Here is a 22,777-nt window from a genome sequence, read left to right on the forward strand (position 1 = left end):
GCTCTGCCTCAGATGGAGATATACTCATTTTCACTTTGCAGTTAATACGCATTTTCACTTTTTTTTTTTTTTTTTTTTTGTCGACAACTGTTGTGAGATAGTGTATATCTAGAGATGAGATAAGTATGTAATTAGAGATAAGTACGTATAGTTGGAGATAAGTACGGATATTAGTGTTGAGCCTTATCGGCAACTGGTTGTAAGTATATATGAGGACGTTCAGCCTCTGAATCAATACACAGAAATATTCACCATAACTTGATTTACATGGTATCAGAGCAATAGATCCATTCAACGATTTATTGTAATTTTTCTTTGAGTTGTTACGTAAAACTCAAGTCATGAGTGAAGAGAAGGCAATAGTTACCGGCGTGTCCGGAGATAAGAAGGTGTGTTCTCCTTATTCGTTATTCTCATCGGATAATCCAGGAGCGTTGATAACTTCGGTGCAGCTGAAGGGTGAAAATTATAATGAGTGGGCAACGGAGATGATGAATGCACTCCAAGCCAAGAGGAAGTTGGGTTTTGTCGATGGTTCGTTGAAGAAACCACCAGAGGGACACGCTGATTTGGAGAGTTGGTTAAGCGTGAACTCAATGATTGTGGGTTGGTTGAGAACGTCGATTGAACCACGCGTTAGGTCTACGGTGACGTTCATCACCGATGCTTATAAACTGTGGGAGAATCTCAAGGAGAGGTTTTCGGTGGGAAACAAAGTAAGGATACATCAGTTGATGACAAAATTGGCTTCGTGTAGGCAAGATGGTCAGCCGGTGATCGACTACTACGGTCGATTGGCTAAGATGTGGGAGGAGCTGCAAACGTACAGACCATCTCCGGCGTGTACGTGTGATGCAGCAGCAGCATATGAAAAGGAAAGAGAAGATGAAAGAGTCCACCAGTTTGTGATGGGACTTGACGAATCAAGATTTGGTCACGTTGTAACAGCTATCATAGAGGCTGATGTTCTACCAGATCTTGGCAAAGTGTACAATAAGGTCATTCGAGAAGAGGATCGACTGAACTCAGCTAAGAGTCGTGAACAACAGCAGGAGGCAGTCGGTTTTGTTACTCGAAGAGAAGGGAGTGGTGGAGATGCAGGGCGTAGTGGTTCACGTGATGAGTACACGTCTCAGTCTTCACAAAACAGAGGAAAAGACAGGAATTGCTCAAACTGTGGGAGAAGTGGCCATGATAAGAGTAATTGCTGGCAACTTATCGGGTACCCTGAGTGGTTTACAGAAAGAGGAGGTAGAGGAACGCGCGGTGTTAGCAGAGGTGGAGGTCGCGGTGGTTCGTCACGTGGAAGAAGTCAAGCTAATGTGGCCTACGCCACAAATGCGAATCCAGGGGGAGAACGATCTGCTAGTGATCTCACACCTGAGCAGTGGCGTGCGATTACGGAAATATTGAATGACAAGTCATCTACCTCTGATAAGATGTCCGGTAAGAATATGGGAGATGTGATCCTTGATACTGGGGCTTCACATCATATGACAGGAGACATAAGTCTTCTGGTTAATCTCAGAGACACTTCACCGTGTAAAATTGGTTTTGCGGATGGAAGTAACACGATCTCTGTGAAGATTGGTGTGCTTCCCCTTTCAGATCGCATTGCTTTATATGACGTTTTATACGTACCAGACTTAAATTGTTCTTTGATCTCAGTGTCAAAACTTCTGAAACATTCGAATTGTTTCGCGTTCTTCACTGACACTTTGTGTATTTTACAGGACCGGTGTTCGAGGACGCTGATTGGAGCAGGTGAAGAACGTGACGGGATATACTATTTTACGGATGTCAAAGCTGCTCGAGTAAACAAGGCTGTGAAGGTAGAAGACGCGGCTCTGTGGCATCAGCGGTTGGGACATCCTGCGTTTTCGGTTTTATCTTCTTTGAGTATGTTATCTGGTGTTGGTGTTTCTGAAAGTTCAATTGCTTGTGAAGTCTGTTTCCAGGCTAAACAAACTAGAGAGCAGTTTCCTACAAGTTCTAATAAAAGTACTGAGTGTTTTGAGTTAATTCACCTCGACGTATGGGGGCCTTATCGAGTAAAATCCTCCATTGGAGCTTCTTATTTCTTAACAGTCTTAGATGATTACTCGCGAACAGTATGGACGTTTTTACTTCTTGAAAAATCTGAAGTGAAACGGATTGTTCAAGAGTTTGTTGCATATGCTGAAACACAGTTTGGAAAACTGATCAAAACAATTAGGAGCGATAATGGAACTGAGTTCACTTGCTTGTCGCCATTTTTCAAAACCAAGGGGATCATACATCAAACTTCTTGTGTGGGGACGCCACAGCAGAACGGAAGAGTGGAAAGAAAGCATCGACATCTCTTGAATGTGGCTCGAGCTTTATTGTTTCAGGCAAGCATGCCAGTGAAGTTTTGGGGCGAGGCAGTGCTTACAGCGGCACATGTGATCAACCTCACTCCAACTAGAGTACTAAATGGGAAGTCTCCCAGTGAGTTATTATTTGGCGCGGCTCCGTCGTATTCAGAACTAAGAGTATTTGGTTCATTGTGTTTTGCGCATAAACAAGTGAGAGACAAGAATAAGTTTACTTCTCGGAGCAGGAGGAGTTTGTTTGTTGGTTACCCGTACGGAAAGAAGGGTTGGAAGCTGTATGATTTGGACACGAACGAGTTCTTTGTGTCAAGAGATGTGACTTTCCGAGAAGACGAGTTTCCTTTTAATACTATCACATCTGAGAAGTGTGTGAGGCCGGAGGTTGTTGAGTTTGATGAGTCAGAGTTACAAATGAATGATGGCAGTGATAAGGAAGACATGAGGAGTAGTGAAGTAGTCGCTGAAGACAGGGGGAGTAGTGTTGTAGTCACTGGTCCAGTCGATGTGTTGGCTGATCCTGCGATAATGAAAATTGGACCTGAAATAGGACCTACTAAGGAAGTGGTTTCAGATACATCTTTGGTCTCTAAAGAAGTTGTGAGCTCGGAGACAGTAGTTTCAGAGACAGTAACAGAACAGATTGAAGAGTTGGGAAGAGGACAGCGAGTGAAGATACCTTCTGTGAAGTTGGCTGACTACGTTACTTACAAGACCGTTTGCGGCGAAAATAGTATCCCTCACGTTCTCTCCTACAGCGTCTTCTTCGACCCGGTTCCAGGTAATACACTATATCCTCTGACTGAGTATATCTCGGATGAACGTTTCTCTGCAGAACACAAGGCGTTTCTTGCTTCGGTCTGTGGGGAGAGCGAGCCAAAGAATTTTAAAGAAGCTATGCTTGATGAGCGATGGAACAAGTCAGTCTATAAAGAGATAACAGCGCTTGAGGTGGCTAATACATGGAGTGTGGTTGACTTGCCACCAGGGCGTGTGGCTTTGGGGACTATGTGGGTGTTTAAAATCAAGTATAATGCAGATGGGACAGTGGAGAGACTTAAATCAAGGTTGGTGGTACTTGGAAATCGCCAAAAGGAGGGGTGTGATTATGATGAGACATTTGCGCCAGTGGCGAAAATGACAACAATTCGCAGTCTTTTGAAAATAGTGGCTGCAAACAATTGGGAAGTACATCAGATGGATGTGCACAATGCCTTCCTACATGGTGATCTCCGTGAAGAAGTGTACATCAAGCTTCCGCAAGGCATTGGAAATTCTGATCCAAGAAAAGTTTGTAGGTTGCATAAGTCACTCTATGGACTGAAACAGGCTCCTAGGTGTTGGTTTGAAAAGCTCACGACAGCACTTACAAACGCAGGGTTTGAACAGTCTTACTCGGACTATTCTCTGTTTGTTTATTCTCGCGATGAAGTGGAGATAAGAGTATTGATTTATGTAGATGATCTTATAGTATGTGGGAACAATGGTGAAGCGATTCAGAGGTTCAAGAAGTATCTTGGTGATCGGTTTCGTATGAAGGACTTAGGAAAGCTTAAATATTTCCTCGGAATTGAGATTGCTCGTAGCAAAGAAGGGTTCGTGCTGACTCAGAGAAAGTATGCATTGGATATAGTAAAAGAAACCGGGCTTCTAGGGTCCAAACCGGCTGATACACCAATGGAACAGAATCATCAGTTGGCGTCTGATAAGAGTCCATTTGTCTCTGACCCAGCGAGATATAGAAGGCTGGTTGGGCGCCTTATATATTTGTCCAATACCAGGCCAGATATTTCCTATTCAGTTCACATTTTATCGCAGTTTATGAAGAAACCACGGGAGAGACAGTTTGAAGCAGCTTTGCGTGTTGTGAGGTTTCTGAAAGGATCTGCTGGACAGGGGATTTTGCTCAAATCTGATTCAGACTTGCAACTGTCCATTTACTGCGACGCGGATTGGGCTGCTTGCCCGCTAACAAGACGTTCTCTAACGGCGTATGTCGCCATGATAGGAGGCTCGCCGGTGTCCTGGAAGACTAAGAAACAGAATGTGGTGTCTCACTCCTCAGCTGAAGCAGAGTATCGAGCTATGTCCATTGCCACTCGAGAAGTCACGTGGTTGAGACAACTGCTTACAGACTTGGGATTCAAGCCAAGAACTCCAGCTCGTCTATTTTGTGACAGTAAGTCAGCTTTATATATTGCTTCAAATCCTGTTTTCCATGAACGGACAAAGCATGTGGAAATTGATTGTCATCGAGTTCGGGATGCACTTAAGGCGGGAGTTATCACGGCGGCTTATATAGGCACTAAAGAGATGCTTGCTGATGTTCTAACAAAGGCTTTGGGAAAGTTTCAGTTTACAAAACTTATGTCCAAGTTGGGCATTTGTAATCCGCATGCTCCCACTTGAGGGGGAGTGTTGTGAGATAGTGTATATCTAGAGATGAGATAAGTATGTAATTAGAGATAAGTACGTATAGTTGGAGATAAGTACGGATATTAGTGTTGAGCCTTATCGGCAACTGGTTGTAAGTATATATGAGGACGTTCAGCCTCTGAATCAATACACAGAAATATTCACCATAACTTGATTTACAACAACCCATCTAAGCTAGATCAAGTGGAGAGCAGACGAACCGATCCTCCGAAGAGCATCTCCATCTGTCTGGATCTGATCTATATGGGAAAAAATATAACCTCTGGTTCTTGCATCTTTTGCTAACCCGTCTGCCCGGCCATTCTGGCTTCGAGGAATATGAGTCAGTCTCACATCCTCGAAGTCATCCTGTAACCTCTGGAACACCTCGATCTCTGTCGCGAAAGCTGGCCAGTCCATCGGGTTTGTAGTCATATCCACTAAGTCCGAGCAGTCCGTCTCAAACCGTACAGAAGTAATCCTTCTGTCTCTCATACATGAGGCTGCCCAAAGTAACCCTTCCATCTCAGCATGTAAAGCTGAGAGGCTCCTGTTACACGCCCGTAGTCCGATGTATTCTAAGCCCATTTGATCCTTAAGACTCCACCCTAAGCCACTAACACTGCCATTATTGATCCACGATGCATCAATTTGGCAAGTAGGAATTTGGGGTATCCAAGGGGGCACTGTCTCAACCTCTGTAGTAGGGGGATCGTCATGATCCTCGTCTGCTTCCTCCTTTTCGTTAGCCTTCCTCCAACATTCTGCCTCAAGAGACGCATGTTGGAGGGTGTCAATTGGAGATGCGTCTTTCCCATTGAAGAGTTTGTCGTTTCTCGCCTTCCAAATGTACCAACAGATCCATGGAAAGGTATCGAATTGTGGTCTCAGAGGAGCCACCTCTTTTCTCTTCCAAAACAGGAAATTCATGTTTTGATATATGGATGTACTCGGGAAGTAACCCGGAATGGACGGGTAGTCCGATAAAGCCCAAATCTGAAGAGCTGGTGGGCATTCAAAAAGAAGATGATTAATCGACTCCACTGGGCCAGCACATCTAGGACAACTCCTATCGGTGCCCAGGTGTCTGTACATGAGTCTCTCTGCCGTTGCTACACAGCCCGAGATAGCCTGCCACAAAAAATGTTTCATCTTACTCGGGGCCTTTATCTTCCAAGCATGGCTTTGAAGGCTCGTGTAACTTGGTTCTACAGCCCCTTCCTGTGAAGGACTCAACTTGCTCGATCGAAGTAGATCATAGCCGGTTTTAACTGAATAAATTCCAGATTTTGTATGGTTCCAAACATATCGATCCGGAGCACGAGAGAGAGAAGGTTTCAGCCCAAGTATCAAAGGGATATCGTCTGGGTGAAAGAAATCCCGTAGAAGTTTTATATCCCACTCTTTGGTATCATTCCTAATGAAGGACTGAACAAGGAGTTGGGGTAGCATGTATACAATGTGATCAGCGGGCCTAGGTGGTCGAGCCACTACATCTGGAACCCAAGACTCACTCCAAACCCTTGTATCCTGGCCCGTGCCAATTGTTTTCCGTAAACCCGATATGAGTAGAGGTTTTGCTGCCATGATACTACGCCATCCATATGATGGTGAGTATGTACGCCGATCTTCTAATGGAGAAGTGTGATTATAGTACCGTCCTTTCAAAACACGTGCTAATAAGGAGTCCGGAAAATGAATTAGTCTCCACAATTGTTTTGCAAGAAGGGCGATATTGAAGTCATGGAGATCTCGAAATCCTAGTCCCCCCAAATCTTTGGGGGTACAGATCTCGTCCCATGCAATCCAATGTAAGCCTCTGCTGTTCTGGTTTGAGCTCCACCAAAAATTAGATGTTGTGCTCCTTAGTTTATCGGTAATGCCATGGGGAAGCAAGTAACACGACATCACAAAGGTCGGAACTGCTTGAGCCACAGATTTGACTTGAACTTCTTTCCCTCCTTTAGAGAGGAGTCTCGATGACCAATTGTTGACACGACCATTAAACCGATCTTGTACAAAGGAGAACACTCTCATTTTTGAGCCACCGATTTGTTCTGGTAATCCAAGGTACATCCCCATGCCGCCTTCTGAAGAGAATCCTAAGGCATCTTTTATATCTTGCTTCCGAGAACTCTCCACTCGGTTTCCAAAAATTATTGATGATTTTGACGCATTTAGTCGTTGTCCAGAAGCTTTCCCATAAATATCTAGAATATCCATGATCTCCTTGCATTGGCTTAAATCCGCTTTACAAAAGAAAAGACTGTCATCTGCGAAAAGAAGATGAGAGATCCTTGGGCTCGCCCTAGCAACACGAATTCCTAAAATTTTCTTTTCCGCTTCCGCTCCATTCAAAAGTGAGATCAAAGCCTCCGTACACAAGATGAATAAAAAAGGGGAGAGTGGGTCTCCTTGCCTCAACCCTCTCTTTGGTAGGATTCGCCCTCTTGGTTGCCCATTGACTAAGACTTGATATGTGACCGACGTGACACAACACATAATGAGGTCAACCAGTCTTTCATCAAAGCCCATCTTCAGCATCAAAGTTGCTAAGAAGCTCCATTCCACTCTATCGTAAGCTTTACTCATATCTGTTTTAATAGCCATGAAGTCTTCCCTACATCGCTGGTTCGTCCGTAGGGCGTGAAAGTTTTCTTGTGCTATCAGGATGTTATCAGTAATCAAACGTTTTGCCACAAAGGCCGATTGTGTCTCCGAGATCAAATGCGGAATAACTCTCTTTAGTCTCTTGCAAAGAAGCTTAGATATAATCTTGTAGCTAACATTACAAAGACTGATAGGTCTAAATTCAGTCATGTCTCGAGGTTTCTTCTTTTTTGGGATGAGGCATATATTCGTCTGGTTCAATAATGGATCAAAACTGCCTGTCGCAAAGAAGTCTCGGACAAGTCTAATAATGTCTTGCCGCATTTCCCGCCAGAATCTCTGAAATAATTTACTAGTCATGCCATCTGGACCGGGAGCTTTATCTGGATTGATATCGAAGAGAGCTTTTCTAATTTCTTGTTCCGACGGTTCCTCTAAAAGTAACCTATTGTCGGTACTTGACACCTTTCCTGAGATGAAGCGGAGGGAAGCGTCTAGTTCTGTTGGTAAAGAAGTAGAGAAGAGATCTCGAAAGTATTGAACAGCCACGTTCTCCACCCCAATTTCACTCTCGACCAGCTTCCCATGTTTATCTTTGATACTAATTATCCGATTCTGGGCTCTTCGTTGTTTTGTAGTGGCATGATGAAATTTTGTGTTCCTGTCCCCATCTTTGTGCCATTGATCCCTGCTTTTCTGTTCCCAAAAAGTATTTTCTTCTCGATATGCCAAAATCAGTTGCCTTCGCAAAACTCCTAATTCTTCTGTTGTAGTGAATTCATCATCTTGCGCCAAATCTATCTTATCTTAAATAATTTTCACTTAAATAATTTGTTTTTATTCTTCGGTGGGAAGTGTGGCCGTAAAAAGCCTATCCATCCCTTTGTTTTCTTTTCTAATCTTCTTGCGGCTGCGTACCAACAACCATCTGAGCTTAACTGAGAGAAACAATCAGTGTTCATGACGCTTACCGTCCGGCCTCTATCTGTTCCTCGTAATTCTCTTGTTCCTCTTTATCAGCTAGTGTTTCTGTCTGGGTTGATGTGGTGATGCTGTTTTGTCTGCTCCTCATTTACGTTTCAACTAAAGGACTGATGAGCTTCCCATGTTCTCAATCTTTCTCTGTACTGGAAGTGACATTTTTATTGTTTTTAGGAAGTGGTGAAGTTTCTGGGATCAGAGGTTTTAATTTGCGGAATGGATTGAGTTTGTGGAGAAAACATCTTGTGAAGCACAACAAGGGAGCTTACATTTGTTGCTCATTTAGTACAGAGAAGGATCCTCTGTTACCTTCTGTCCAGCAGTTAACCGATGCTCGTGTCATCTATAGTGTATCTGCTGCACTGGGTCATAACAAGGTATCTTTCTCTTTAAATTACTGTATTTGCTTTATGTCCTTTTCTTTCACATTCTTTAAACTATTATTTTCCTGACAGGACTCGCATCCGGAATGCAGCGCAAGAGTTCCTGCTATTGTTACAGCTCTTGAGAAGAATGAGCTCACTCGTAAGGTGATTTAATCTCTTGACATTCATTTATCTTTTAAGGCAAATCTCAATAAGATGCAGATCAGTATGTATTAGGCCTGGGCGTTCGGTGGACCGTTCGGTCTCGGTCCGGATAATTCGGATTTTCGGATTTTTGGTGTTTTGTTCAGAAGTACCATTCGGGTTTTACTAATTATCGGATCGGTTTCGGTTCGGTTCCTTTCGGGTTCGGTTCGGATCGGATGTAACCAATGTTTAAAATCATCCAAATTTTTTTTTTTAAACCTTAAAAATTGACAATTTTTTTTTTTTCAAAATATTTAAATTGTTTACAAATCTAATTAAAAATTAGTTAAACTATCTAAATTAACTAAAAAGTATTCAAAATAACAATTAAAACAAACTAAAAAAATATTTTGAATATCCTAAAATATCTAAATCATCTTAAATATATAAAAACGTTAACATATTTAACTAATTTCGGATATCTTCGGATCCTAGTTCGGATGTCGGTTCGGTTCGGATTATAACCAAACACCAAAGTACTAAGTTCATAAATCCCGTTCGGATATTTTTGTATAACAGTTCGGATTCGGTTTCAGTTTTTCCGGTTCGGGTCTAGGTAGGTACTTCGGGTTGAGTTAAAAACGCTCAGGCCGTATGTATATGTATATATAAATATCTATGAATCACAATTCTTGTGGAAAGTTAAGTTAGCTTGAAATTTTCTCATGTAGTATTGTATTTCAGTTCCGTGGCTCGGAGATTCTTGAACTTGCAAATTTCAAGAATGCGACTATAGAAGACATTGCAAATGTTCACGAAAAAGCTTATGTCTTAGGCCTGGAGAAGGTTATTCACTTTCCTCATGTTATATTATTAAGCATCTATCTATTGACAAACTTTTTATTCCATAAGCAACCAGTAATAGACGCCTAATATAGCAAAGAAAGTAGGTTTGCAGATAATAAAGAATATGAGTTTGAGTTTATCTGACCATTTACAAATTTATTCTTAGTTCAGGCAATGGGTGAAGCTTCAGATTCAGGACTAATTTTCATTGAAGGTTCTGGACCAACATACGCCACTTCAACGGTAAGTGCTTTGTGCTCATCCCTTTACATCTCCAAAAGAATCATTTTCCCTGTCTAAATCTCTTCCCTCTGTCCCCAGACATTCCAAGATTCACTTATCGCAGCAGGAGCTGGAATGGCTTTAGTTGATTCAGTGGTGATGTCTCATCTTTCACCATGTTAGCCTTGCTTTTAACTGCTTCGGATTCATTAATATTGGAAATGGTTATAGATCTCTTAGCAACTTGATATGACTATACGTTTCAGGTCACAGCATCAAGAAACAGCTTCGACCCTCCAACTGGCTTTGCATTGATAAGACCTCCAGGACACCACGCTGTGCCAAAAGGCCCTATGGGTTTCTGCGTTTTTGGTAATGTAGCAATCGCAGCTCGTCATGCTCAACGAGCACATGGTCTGACACGCGTCTTCATTATTGACTTCGATGTTCACCATGGAAATGGCACAAACGATGCGTTTTCTGAGGATCCTGATATATTCTTTTTGTCAACGCATCAGGTAAGTACGGTCTACTTGTTATTTTTAGTTCAAGAAGTCGTTATGTTATGTTATGTTATGTAAAAATGTGCAGGATGGAAGCTATCCTGGAACAGGGAAGATGAGTGACATAGGCAAAGGAAAAGGTGAAGGCACCACCCTGAACTTACCTTTACCTGGAGGATCAGGTGATATTGCAATGAGAACTGCTTTTGAAGAAATCATTGTTCCATGTGTTCAACGTTTCAAGCCAGATCTTATTCTTGTTTCTGCCGGGTGAGTAGAGAAACTGATTTGTTTATGTTACCAATATTTTTAAAACCGGACCGATCCGGATGATTGGACATGTTCGACATGAACCGGTTATATAGTCGGATTGGATATAATAACTGGTTTAATTAGTAACGGAACCAGACGTAGCTGGATCGAATTTCAAAATTATTAAATAAAATAAAATATTAAAACTATCAAAAATTCATAAACCAATCATATGAAGTAATGTTTTATATTTGGTATTTATATATATTTTAATTGTATATTATATTTACTGCTATTAATTTTAAATATATATTAAAAATATATTGAATTAGGTTATTGAACCATGTTTAACCTGGTAGAACAGTATTAGTATTAAACCGTGATGCAAATATTTATTTGGTTCAGCTTCCGGTCTTTTAAACGTTAAAACCTTGGTTTAAACCATCTCATTTGTCTCTCTATCTGTGGTTAGGTATGATGCTCATGTCCTGGATCCACTAGCGAATCTACAGTTCACAACCGGAACATACTACTCATTGGCTAAAGATATAAAACAATTAGCTAAAGAAGTATGCGGAGGGCGTTGTGTGTTCTTCCTGGAAGGAGGATACAATCTTGAGTCACTTTCAGCATCAGTAGCAGACTCGTTTCGAGCTTTGCTTGGGGAAGAAAGCTTGGCATCAGAGTTCGATAATCCAGCTTACTTGTATGATGAACCGATGAGGAAAGTGCGAGATGCAATTGAGAGAGCCAAAAGCATTCATTGTTTATGAAGAGTATTTGCTTCAAACTGTCTACAGATGTTGTGATTAGATAAGTAATATGAATGTGTCAAATTAACCTAACGTTCTTGTAAATAGTATTATCAAACTTCCACGTTTACCTATGGATCGAAGAAAATATCTCACTGCTTGTAAATTATAATATCAAAACATCCACGTTTACCTATAGATGCCAAGAAAATGTCTCACTGCGCCGACCAACGGGTATTAAACGAATAATTAATAGAATATAAAACGTGGGAAGAAGTAGAACTCTGTTGTTTACGTTATCTACGGTGTTCATGCAAATCGAAATTAATTGCATGCTAGTGTTGGCTGCTTCATCTCAAAACCAAACCTACACGTGGAAAGCTACCACCATTGATGACATGTCACGTGTCCAATTCACCGACTTATTCCGCCCTAACATGCCATGTTGCGTGACAGAGCTTCTTATCTCTTCTTTATACGTCCCCACATCGTACTTACTACTTAAATACTATATAAAAGATGCGATATCTTTTAAATGATTCATTTTTCTGAATCAAAAGTTAGTACAATACCAAAACTCTTGAGAGATTCATCAGTTATTTTTTTCAGTTTTGTCTAATGAAAATGGAAGTAGGCAAGAGGATGGAGATGTTAGAGAGGAAGTCGTCGATAGAGACAGAGCCCATGACATTGCATCTCGATCAAATAGAACATGCTCGAGAGGAGGCATTGTTTGTGATGAAAACAAAGACATTTCAAGAAGCTATGGATATTTTCACAAAGGTAGTTATTAACTCTTTTTCGTTTTTTTTTTTTGTTTCTTCTACTTTGTGATATTTATTAATGGGACTGGAAACATGTAGGAGTCGCAAGAGGGGTCAAGGGCTGATGAGGAGAAAAGAGGAAGATGTTTAGATTTGAAGGATTATGATGATGAAGACGAGAGACTAATCTTTCTAGATCCTATTGGTTGGGACATTGTTTCAGCTCCTTTTTAATTATCCAAAAAACGTTTTTTTTTTTGCTATGTTTAGTTTCATCTCTTTATTAGTTTTCATCTACTCTTAAATATTTCTTGTAAATATTTGTATACTTGAAGATGTTTTGTTGATGTATACACTGTAAATTTTACAATCTTTTTCTATTTGAGCACAATCATCATGTTGTGGAATTGAAAAACCAAGATCATCTGGTGCTTAATTAATCTGTTTGTTAAAAATCTAGATCATTTATAATGAAGTTATTTCATTACAAGTGACACATGTTTTGTAATGAAAACCTACGTTGCACGGAAGCTTCATCGGACGTCCGCTTCCCGCTTCGGAACAGGAATCGGAATCGGAACCTTGTGGAAGCTTGCGGAATCTCGCTTCCAAAACGCTTCTAAAATATTCTCTTTAAAAACATGTTGGAAGCTTATGATTCCGTTTTGGCATCACGCTTCTGTTTTTTTTTTAAATACAATGTATATCAATAAAATATAAAACCATAGTTTTAATCTATATAAAATAAAAATAATAATAGTAATGAATATTGAATTATAAATATATAAATATCAAAAATAATACTATAAATTATCTTTATGCATTGAGATTTTTTATTAAAGCTATAGCACATATTGAAACATATTGTGTCAATTATTTATGAAGTATTAAAAATAACTAATATAATATTTTTTGTAAACATAATTTATGTGTATTTTTACAGTTTTAATATAAAATCATTTCAAAATTATTATAAATGAATAAATGTTTTATTTCAAATTTAAATCATATAATTTTAGTCCTAATTTTTTAAAAAAATTACATATACATATATATATATATATATATATTTATATATGGATATACGCTTCCAACACGTACCCGCTTCCTAATATTTTAAAAAATCTCGCTTTTGCGCTTCCTTACGCTTCCGCTTCCACGTACCCGCTTCCGTTTCCATGTAACATAGATGAAAACACGTTTAGAAAATCTTGAATGCTGAGAAGTTTAATGTCAAAATTAAATTAAACCGGATCGAACCAAACCGAATGTTACTAATCAGTAATCAGCCTACCGGTTCGATAAACCTTCTTCTGTGATGACTGATGAGGTTGAGAGGAAGAAGGAGGAAGCTGCAACTTCAAATCTTCTCGAGCAACGACGATGAACGCCAACTGTTTATTCTCACCTCCTCCTCCTCGTCTCTTCCCTCTTCGCTCTACATCGAGTGTTCCTCCTTCTGTTTATCGTAGAACCGGAGTTGTCTCCGATGATGTCGCCGTCGAGTGTCGGAATCTCTGTTTCTCCGCCATTACAAGACCGGGGATCTCCGTCCCCATTCTCCGTGACTGCTCCTTTCGGATTCCTTCAGGGCAGTTATGGATGATTCTTGGTCCCAATGGCTGTGGCAAATCCACCCTTCTCAAGGTCTTTCTCCACTCCCTTTCGTTATCCTTAAGTCGTCTTAGAGTCGTGAAGCTCTTATAGTCACATGGGTCAGGGGAAAGGTCTAATCTTTCGATGCTGTGGGACTTGTATCTTCTTCATTAACTCTGGCTTTGGAACGTTTGCAGATTTTAGCAGGTGTAGTGAATCCAACTAGTGGCAATGTCTTTGTGGAAAAGCCCAAGAATTTTGTGTTTCAGAATCCTGATCATCAGGTTATGTTTCTTTCTCTCCTCACAATGCTTATAATCTATTTGGTTTTGATGTTTAAAGGATCTTACTTTTATTGTGAATTATTCTTTCCGAATCCAAACCTTTAGTTTTGTTTGCAAAGAAAATCAATGTTCTTTTTTTTTTGTTAATGGCACAATTTGTAATAATTTTATTATCCTAAGCAATCTGTTTTTGTTTCCCACTGCTAAGACAGATCAGTTAGTAACAGTTGCCTTTTCATGTGTGTTTAGTCTGAAATGTTCTCTTTTTTTTTCATGGCAGGTAGTGATGCCTACTGTAGAAGCTGATGTAGCGTTTGGTCTTGGCAAGTATCCTGACATGAGTCTAGAAGAAGTTAAGTCTAGAGTGGTTACAGCTTTGGATGCTGTTGGTATGCGTGATTATATGCAGGTCGGATTTATGTATAGTTGAATAAACAGAAGATTTGTTTATCCTAATTCTATTTTTTTATGATAAATTAGAGTCTGGTTTTTGTTTCCAGAGACCGATTCAAACTCTCAGTGGTGGTCAGAAACAAAGAGTAGCCATTGCTGGTGCTTTAGCTGAAGCTTGCAAAGTGCTGTTGTTGGATGAGCTCACTACCTTCCTAGATGAGTCTGACCAGGTACGCGTTTTATTTATCTCTAATAAAATTGTTAATGAAACGCTAGTGGTCATATGATTGCTGAGCTACTTTGATGTGTTGTATGATAGACATTTGAAGTGAGTATCTTTTATATTTCAACAGAACTATTAATCTTCCCTTCATCGATGCTTATTGTTACAGTTGGGTGTGATCAAAGCTGTGAAAGAGTTAATAAATGCAAAGAAAGGAGGAGGAGACGTGACGGCCTTATGGGTGACACATCGGTTAGAGGAGCTGGAGTATGCGGATGGAGCTGTGTATATGGAGAATGGGAGGGTGGTCAGGCATGGTGATGCAGCCACCGTACTAGATTTCATCAAGGCCAAACAGTCGTCTTACATTGATCAAATCGGCTTTTAACTTTTAACTGATCCTGTCACGGGTTTGTCACTCTCACTGTTTCCATAAATTGATTCAAACACCCTTCAGTGGTAGTTTAAAAGTTGTAGCATGTATAGAGAGACATGGAGAGGCAATGAAAACTGAAAATTTACGTAGCTTTTGTAAAAGACTGTGATGTACCCCTGTAGACTGTATAAGCTATTCTCTAATTCAGAGCAAAGTTGATTAGTCCCCGGATCGAAAGGAAAAAAATCAGTGAACACTTAATACGTTGACTACACAAATAGTGGAGATACCTTGTGATGACTATACTGTAACTTAAATATATTTGTTTCGTATTTACAAAACGAATCCAGATCTTTGGCTCATATTTCTCTCTAGGTCAAAATGTTTACACACATTACATTTAGTCTCCAGTAGTATTGAAACAACATCTAATAACAATAACGGGCACTTCAATCTAACAGAAATGTTAAAATAAGCTTAGATTGCATAACTTGTAAATGTTTGTTACATATACAACCAATGGTATAAGACTTCTGGTTTGTTTGCTTTTCTTGTATAATCGATTTACATCTACTTGCATCTCCAAAATACAAATTGGTTAGCTTAATGTAACCAGAAAATATATAAGGTGGAATGCAACAAAATAATACGTATTTTTGAAAAACTAATAAGAATGATCGTCAATGCATGTTGGTTGTGATGATTCTGAATCATCAAAATCATTAGCTTTATAAATAATAATTTAAAAAATATATATAGAACGTAAAAAAAAGTTATAATAAATATATATGTTCTAAGTTCATATAAAAGCCTGCATTCATAACTCCAAAGTGTATGTGGTATAAATGATCATGTTGGTATAGAATAGCACGGACTGGTGATAATAAATAATTTTGTTTCTAATTAACCAATTTTCTGTTAAGATGATTATAATAACCATATCATATAAAATGAAAGGGTGTCTTGTAAAAAGAAGAAAAGTGACTTATCATCTATAACCCTAAGAGAAGAGAACCAAGACCAACCCTCTCTTTTATATTCCTTTTTATTTTTCTTTCTTTTGTCTTAGTTTTCACCCTTTTTATCATTTCACCTTAGACTAATCCATCATTTCCCTCTTTCTTCACAATTTTCTCTGTTTGATGTAGGTGAAGATAGAGATAGCATCCATGGACATGTCTAGGAGAAGCAACAGTTTTGACAATAAGAAAATCAGTTGTCAGAGAGGTCACTGGAGACCTATTGAAGACGACCATCTCCGGCAACTCGTGGAACAGTATGGGCCCAAGAACTGGAATTTCATTGCTCAACATCTTTGTGGAAGATCAGGTAATTAATATTTTCATATATAGCTTGGTCTTTTTCATATGTTCTATATTGGATCTATGTGTTTTTATCAATAATTGAGTAATATGGGTTCATAGGGAAAAGTTGTAGATTGAGATGGTACAATCAACTTGATCCAAACATCACCAAGAAACCTTTCACTGAGGAAGAAGAAGAGAGACTTCTCAAAGCTCATCGGATCCAGGGGAACCGTTGGGCCTCTATAGCAAGGCTATTTCCAGGGAGGACCGATAACGCTGTCAAGAACCATTTTCATGTCATCATGGCTAGACGCAAACGTGAAAGCTTATCTTCTACGTCTACTTCTACGTTCAACCAAAGTTGGCATAATATATTGAGCCCTAGTTCTAGTCTTACAAGGCTTAATAGATCCTCCCAGTTTGGACTATGGAGGTATCAAAAGGATACAAGTCGTGGTCACTGGCCTTACACTTTCGTTTCAGCACCAAGAGATGATCAGTTTGGATCTTCATCGATCTCGAATGTACGCAAAGAAGTTTATCCTGAGAGGAGAAAGTTGAAAGAGTTGGTGGATGAACACAATAACGCATTTCACACAGCTACACCAGATCAAAACAAGAACTCAGTTGAAGATGGACCCTCCACGGGAGATGATGGTGGGGAGAAAAATGTTACTTTCATTGATTTTCTTGGAGTTGGATTAGTTTCTTAGGTTACACTCTCACAACTCAATGATTTTAAAGGGTATCTATCATTAGGGTTAGGTATCATTTTCAGCCTTTTGCTTCCTTAAAACCTCATATGGATCTTCTATCAATTACAACTCTCATTTTCCGTCCATTTATATCTATTTATACAATATATATATATAGGTGTCAACTTATACATATAAGTATATACGTATATCACATGCATTTAAATTGGTACATACGCATACGTGTGTGTCCCTGTCGTTATTGTTGGTGTAATGCATGGTTTGCTAATTAGTAGAGATGCATGTAACAAATGTGTATAGGCGTATTAATACACAAGGAGATGCAAGTCTTGTAAGTGTAATATATAATACGTATTTGGGTACTAATTACCAAATAGCTGATGTATTGGAACTAGTAAGGCTTGAAATTGTTAATCTCTGTGGAAGCTTGTATCAAAAGGTACATGTTATATGATATTTTTAGTGCGTTAGTTACATTAGACCGTCACTACATGCAATATTTGCATGGTGTTTGGGTGAAACGGATAAATCGTTTTCTCATTGCTGGCTTTACGGACTTGCTTAAATCCAATTTCTTAATATATTAATTATTTTGGTTCGATCATCTAGTTTTTTCCGATTGTGAAAGATCAAATATATATAATCTGCATGTATTCAGTAAGATATTATATACACTTGGTAATCTTTTAAATCTATAATCTTTATAATCTACTGTGAATATATAAATTAAGAGAACATATATAAATCGTTTCCTATTTTTATTTCCATTTTGTTAATTTCTGGTGTTAAGATGTTTATCTTTTCAATTTTACCAAGTGCTTTACTATTATAGCTTGTTCGGTTAGGAGGAAGATATATACAAGTCTTCATAATTAATAAGCTAATAATTCTTAAGATGAACTGGTCACTGAGGACAAAGCCTTCTTCCTTTGCTTTCCTTTGTACTCGGCTCGTTGAACCTGGCCATTATAGCTCGATAAATACTCTCATAACGGTATGTCCGTTTTTTATTCGTTATTTCTATAGTTGCATGAACATTTGTAAGTTTTCAGATATTTAAAAACAACAGCCAAATTTTCAACCAAACGTAACGATGAACATATTCACCCAACCCAAGTCCCAACGTGGCAACGCATATATTATAGGGGTTTGAAATAATATTGGTGCGTCTCTCATTCATCATGTTCAATGTATACAAAAACAAAACAAAAAATAGGATTCATATATCCCAAAATATTTTCTATGATTTTCTGATTTCAAAAATGTTGTGGACGTTCATGCATACTTTTTGTGGTTTATACATCATTGTTTTCAATAAAATTCCTTAGCACCTTACACATAATATCAGTTTTCATAAGATTCTTAACATCATAACATCATAGTTCTAAAGATATATGTATTCATAATTATTAACATCTTACAATATATGATTATCTACTTTTCTTTTCTGTTTTTTTTTTTTGTCAAGATTATCTAATTTTCATCACAAAGAGCTTAATTTGACCATTCTCAAATAAACAACCCAGTTCGCAATTCAGATAAACAAAGAGAAACAACTTTACATTTCCAGTCCAAGACAACTCTTTATACGTCGTTACGTAGAAAAACTACTTTATTGACCAACGACGACGCTTTCACGCACCTAAACACTATATTCTTTTGGTGGTGGGTGAAATACTGAAATACAAATGGTGTGCAAGACAATGACGGTAAAAATGAATATGCAGACATCTTTATTGAATCAATCAAAGTATACATTTCGTTACACAAAGTATGTGTCAAAAAGGATAAAATTCACAAACAAGAATAAATTAATAAATGTGAAAAGGAAAACCAAGATGGCATCTTCTGAAGTGGCCAAGAATCTTCACCCCAAAAAAAAACTTGCTCAAACTCATGGACCTCCTATATCACATGTAACTCTATAAAAAAAATTACTAATCACAAACTCATCTATAAACACTGAGAGACCGAACCTTCCTTCTGCAAAAGCTGTGGACACGACAGAGGAAAAACATCACTAGCATAACCAGAAACATCTTTGCATTTCCATTTCTCTGACTCAGGCAACCCAAGAAGCGTTACATTCCTCAAACATATGTCCTGAAACGTTCCTCCTTCAACACCAAGTAACATAGGAGCCTTCCTCGAGTCCACACTCACAACGTTACTAATATAAATCCCGTTAACTCTCGGCATAGCTTTAGGATCCCACTTATCATCAGGATGATCATTTGAGCCTCTACTGAATCTAATAGGAACTTTCACTTTCTCTAGTAATACATTACTGATGGTGATGTTCGAAATGTAACCGCCTCTTCCTACGTCTGTTTTGATACGGAGCCCAGCTGCTGAATCCCAAACGTGAATGTCTTGGACGGTAATGTTGAAAATCCCACCAGACATCTCACTTCCTATTCCAACACCTGAACAAGTGCGTGTAGTACCAGAGATTCGTCTAATGATGATGTTTGAACTAGGACGTGCCATGGCCATTCCGTACTGGTCCCACCCGCTCTTCACAGCTACAAGGTCATCGCCGCTTTCGATGTAACAGTCCTCAATGCAGACATTGGTGCTTGAATCTGTAATGTTTATTCAGAGAAATAAGACACAAGACAAGATTGTATTCAAGCAAAAAAAAAATCCTAGCCAGAGTAGAGCATCCTTACCTGGGTCTATACCATCGGTGTTAGGAGCATTCATCGGAGCAAGGATGGTCATATCTCTAATAACAACATTGCTGCACAAACAAAGTCATTACAGGTTATTCAAATGATGTAAAAATGCAAGCAAAAATAGTTGGAAGTATAAGTAAGAACCTGCAGTAAACAGGATGTACTGTCCAAAAAGGAGAATTGAGCAATGTGAGGTTAGAGATGAGGATGTTATGAGAGTTCTTGATCTCAATAAGATGGCCTCTCGTATGCACCAGTGTTCTGTTCCACCATAACTCCCACCACATTTTCCCCTGACCATCAATTGTACCATTTTCACCTGTAGTTTTAAAAAAAATTATATTAAATCTAGATGTCATTATTATAGAACTAGAAACTGATTTATTTGCTTTATTACTCTCAGTCACAGAGAATTAAAGGACAGAACCCAAAAGCCAATGAGTTAATTCTAGAGAACTCCAAACTCTTTAAGACCATGTAAACCTAAAAACCAAGTCAACCTAAACTGTCTCTCCTGATAGCTATAGATCATCTGATCTGGCTAAAGCAGAGACTATGACACCCGCCTTGACTGTTTCAAACGCAGCATTTACTTTGTGTAATATACTTTTCAACCAAATATAAAGAAATTTCGCCTTCCATTTGCATTGGCCTTCTAGTTCACGTCATGGAATGAAAAAAACATTAAGGTAATATCTTTGCAGAGAAAGCAGACTAAAATTTTACTCAACAGTCCATAGAAGCTTTTGGTAATGTTGAACAGATATAATAAACCCAAGTAACTGGGGTACTGAATAAAAACAAGAGAGTAAAGTAGTACCTGTAATGACAACATTAGTGAGATTGTCTCCATGAATGAGGCTAATGTGTCTACCACCAGGTCTCTCTCTCCCTCTTCCATAAGAAGGTAACGGCTCTATTATTGGCCATTCCTCTGGGTCCTATCAAACCATGATCCCAGACAAATATATCGAAATTGTAACCGTGATCAGTTCATGTAAACTTAAAAAATAATAAAGCAAGGAAAGAAATAAAAAAATTAGTACAGCTGACTTTCGAGCTTACATAACACATGAAACTATGCTAAAAGACACTAGCAGACAAATTTAAACCAATTTCAAAAACGAAAAAAGCTCTTGGTATCATGGCACATGACAAGCAAAACTCAAGAATAATTTAATACTACAAATTAGAGACCACAGAAGTAATCTGGTAGATCTAAATTCTTATAAAAAAACATGCTTCAGACAAAAGTAATCTTAGTCATTTTTAACTCTTATAAGAATCTTATTAGCATATTTTCTAATGTGTCTAATGTGTCTAATGTGTCTACCACATGGTTTCTTTCACTTCTTCCTAGACCCTTTTTTTACAGCAACTACTAATGACATCAAAAGCAAATTTAACAAAGTAAATCCGAAAATGATCAAGATTTATACAAATCAAAGAGGATTTTTCCACTCATAACACAACTCTCTCTACTTTCAAACACTAGGTGTGGTGGGGTCCGTTACAGACTTTTCACGAGTGACCGTGATTAGCGTAATCTAGCGAAAGTGTTTACCAACCAAACCAAACTTAACGAACCGACAAAGCCGTAACCAAGTTTTGGATTCTCACAGAACAATCATCAAATGGTAATTGGTAAACACTTACTATTAATCAACTATAACTCTCTTCATAGCCAAGCAATACCAGATTAACTAGAGTTTTGTTTTTACCTGGGATCCCAAAATAACAGCGCCTTGTTCGAGGAAGAGCGTGAAGTTACTGGTGAGGTTAAAGCTTCCCGAGAGCCACGTGCCCTTGGGTACATTAAGCTGGGCCCCACCCTCTCCCGCAAAGCCTCTTAGATGCCTTACCGCGCGGCGGAAAGCCTCCGTGTTAGACGTCTTGCCGTCTCCCACTCCGCCGAATTCGGTTATTGACATGACGATCCGTTTCGGGGACGGGTCGTGGGTGAAAAACCCGGAGCATGTAACCGGGTCATGTATACGGGTCGTGGTGGTGGTCGAGATAAAGAGAGGGAGGAATGAATTGGAGGAGATTTGGTGAGAGAGAATGGCTAAGACGGTGAAAGCAAGGAGAAGGAGCACCCACGACGGTCTTGTGATCGAACTCACAACACTTGTCTTCTCCGATTCCATCTTTATTTGATTCAGACAACAATAGAGAATCTCTGAGATGGGGATAATAATTACGAACAGAAGAGTTCTAAAATGAACCTTTTCGTGATGAGTTTGAGAGAGAGAAATGAAAAGTCAGACTTGCATGTGTGTGCAAATGATTACCGTAAAGCTTTTGGTTCGTGACAACGAAGGTGGTGGAAGATTGTTTGATACCTTACCTCTAATATTCGACTTCTTTATACTTTTCTTTGTCTGGAAATAGAAAAGAAAATGTAATTTAAAAAAAAAATGTATACAGACAGGACACATATATGTCGCGAAAAGGGCACTAACGAGGGTGCATGTGAAGTGTCAAAAGCCAAAGGTGGTAAAGGGAAGGAGAGAAAGTGCATATCTTCCGAAAAATAAATAAAAAATAAAATTTATTTTTTATGTAAGAAGAAGATCACGGGTAAGATTTTACATCTCATTATCTATGGGCCTTTAAATTGTCTGGTATTGTGACTAGCTCTTTTTTTTTTTCACTCTTATGACAAACTAGATATATCTTACAGAGTTGCCTGTCCGTATTGTATTTTTTTTGTACTTTTCGATCTATTACAATAAAATATGATGATTCATAAAATTGTAAGGTCGATACTGAATGATATTTGTATTCTTTATATATGTCGAGAAATATATTTATTTTGTTGGTCCAATCACATCTCTGGACATCATTTTTTGTAAAATCTATATAACCGACACAACAATAAAGGCTTGTTTTAAAAACTGAGCTGGGCCGACTTAGACTCGCCCTTGCATATTTATTTTATCCAGCCCATTTTAAAAAAACACGAGCCTGTATAAAAACTGAGCTAGGCTGATTTT

General features: G+C 38.7%; 5 protein-coding genes across 6 annotated transcripts; 4 read left to right on the top strand and 1 right to left on the bottom strand.

Moving 5' to 3' along the window:
- The first annotated feature begins 8,088 nt into the window (after nt 1-8,088).
- On the top strand, nt 8,089-11,579 carry LOC103846835 (histone deacetylase 14). The gene is made up of 9 exons (XM_009123871.3): nt 8,089-8,370; nt 8,532-8,734; nt 8,813-8,887; nt 9,614-9,715; nt 9,887-9,958; nt 10,037-10,093; nt 10,204-10,455; nt 10,529-10,710; nt 11,165-11,579. Exons 1-9 carry the CDS (start codon nt 8,337-8,339, stop codon nt 11,463-11,465), a joined length of 1,278 nt encoding a protein of 425 aa, XP_009122119.1. The 5' UTR covers nt 8,089-8,336; the 3' UTR covers nt 11,466-11,579.
- A 363-nt stretch (nt 11,580-11,942) lies between these two features.
- LOC103846936 lies at nt 11,943-12,959 on the top strand. The gene is made up of 2 exons (XM_009123985.3): nt 11,943-12,227; nt 12,308-12,959. The coding sequence occupies exons 1-2, from the start codon at nt 12,063-12,065 to the stop codon at nt 12,440-12,442; spliced, it is 300 nt and encodes a 99-aa protein (XP_009122233.1). The 5' UTR covers nt 11,943-12,062; the 3' UTR covers nt 12,443-12,959.
- A 545-nt stretch (nt 12,960-13,504) lies between these two features.
- Nucleotides 13,505-15,302, top strand: LOC103847034 (ABC transporter I family member 10). The gene is made up of 5 exons (XM_009124101.3): nt 13,505-13,855; nt 14,002-14,088; nt 14,369-14,497; nt 14,589-14,711; nt 14,874-15,302. The coding sequence occupies exons 1-5, from the start codon at nt 13,592-13,594 to the stop codon at nt 15,090-15,092; spliced, it is 822 nt and encodes a 273-aa protein (XP_009122349.1). The 5' UTR covers nt 13,505-13,591; the 3' UTR covers nt 15,093-15,302.
- A 242-nt stretch (nt 15,303-15,544) lies between these two features.
- On the top strand, nt 15,545-17,228 carry LOC103847130 (transcription factor MYB54). The gene is made up of 2 exons (XM_009124210.3): nt 15,545-16,409; nt 16,505-17,228. The coding sequence occupies exons 1-2, from the start codon at nt 16,250-16,252 to the stop codon at nt 17,098-17,100; spliced, it is 756 nt and encodes a 251-aa protein (XP_009122458.1). The 5' UTR covers nt 15,545-16,249; the 3' UTR covers nt 17,101-17,228.
- Nucleotides 17,229-18,813: 1,585 nt separating this feature from the next.
- Nucleotides 18,814-22,755, bottom strand: LOC103847224 (probable polygalacturonase). Of its 2 annotated transcripts, XM_033292838.1 has the most exons (6): nt 22,073-22,755; nt 21,503-21,928; nt 20,602-20,722; nt 19,926-20,100; nt 19,776-19,846; nt 18,814-19,688 (listed from the first exon to the last, which is right to left on the bottom strand). In XM_033292838.1, exons 1-6 carry the CDS (start codon nt 22,217-22,219, stop codon nt 19,057-19,059), a joined length of 1,572 nt encoding a protein of 523 aa, XP_033148729.1. In that variant the 5' UTR covers nt 22,220-22,755; the 3' UTR covers nt 18,814-19,056. The 2 variants fall into 2 exon arrangements, with proteins under 2 accessions (XP_033148729.1, XP_009122564.1); XM_009124316.3 differs by having other exon boundaries at nt 21,503-22,755.
- Nucleotides 22,756-22,777: the final 22 nt, after the last annotated feature.

The sequence above is a fragment of the Brassica rapa genome, chromosome A01 (assembly GCF_000309985.2).
Source record: "Brassica rapa cultivar Chiifu-401-42 chromosome A01, CAAS_Brap_v3.01, whole genome shotgun sequence".
Taxonomy (NCBI): domain Eukaryota; kingdom Viridiplantae; phylum Streptophyta; class Magnoliopsida; order Brassicales; family Brassicaceae; genus Brassica; species Brassica rapa.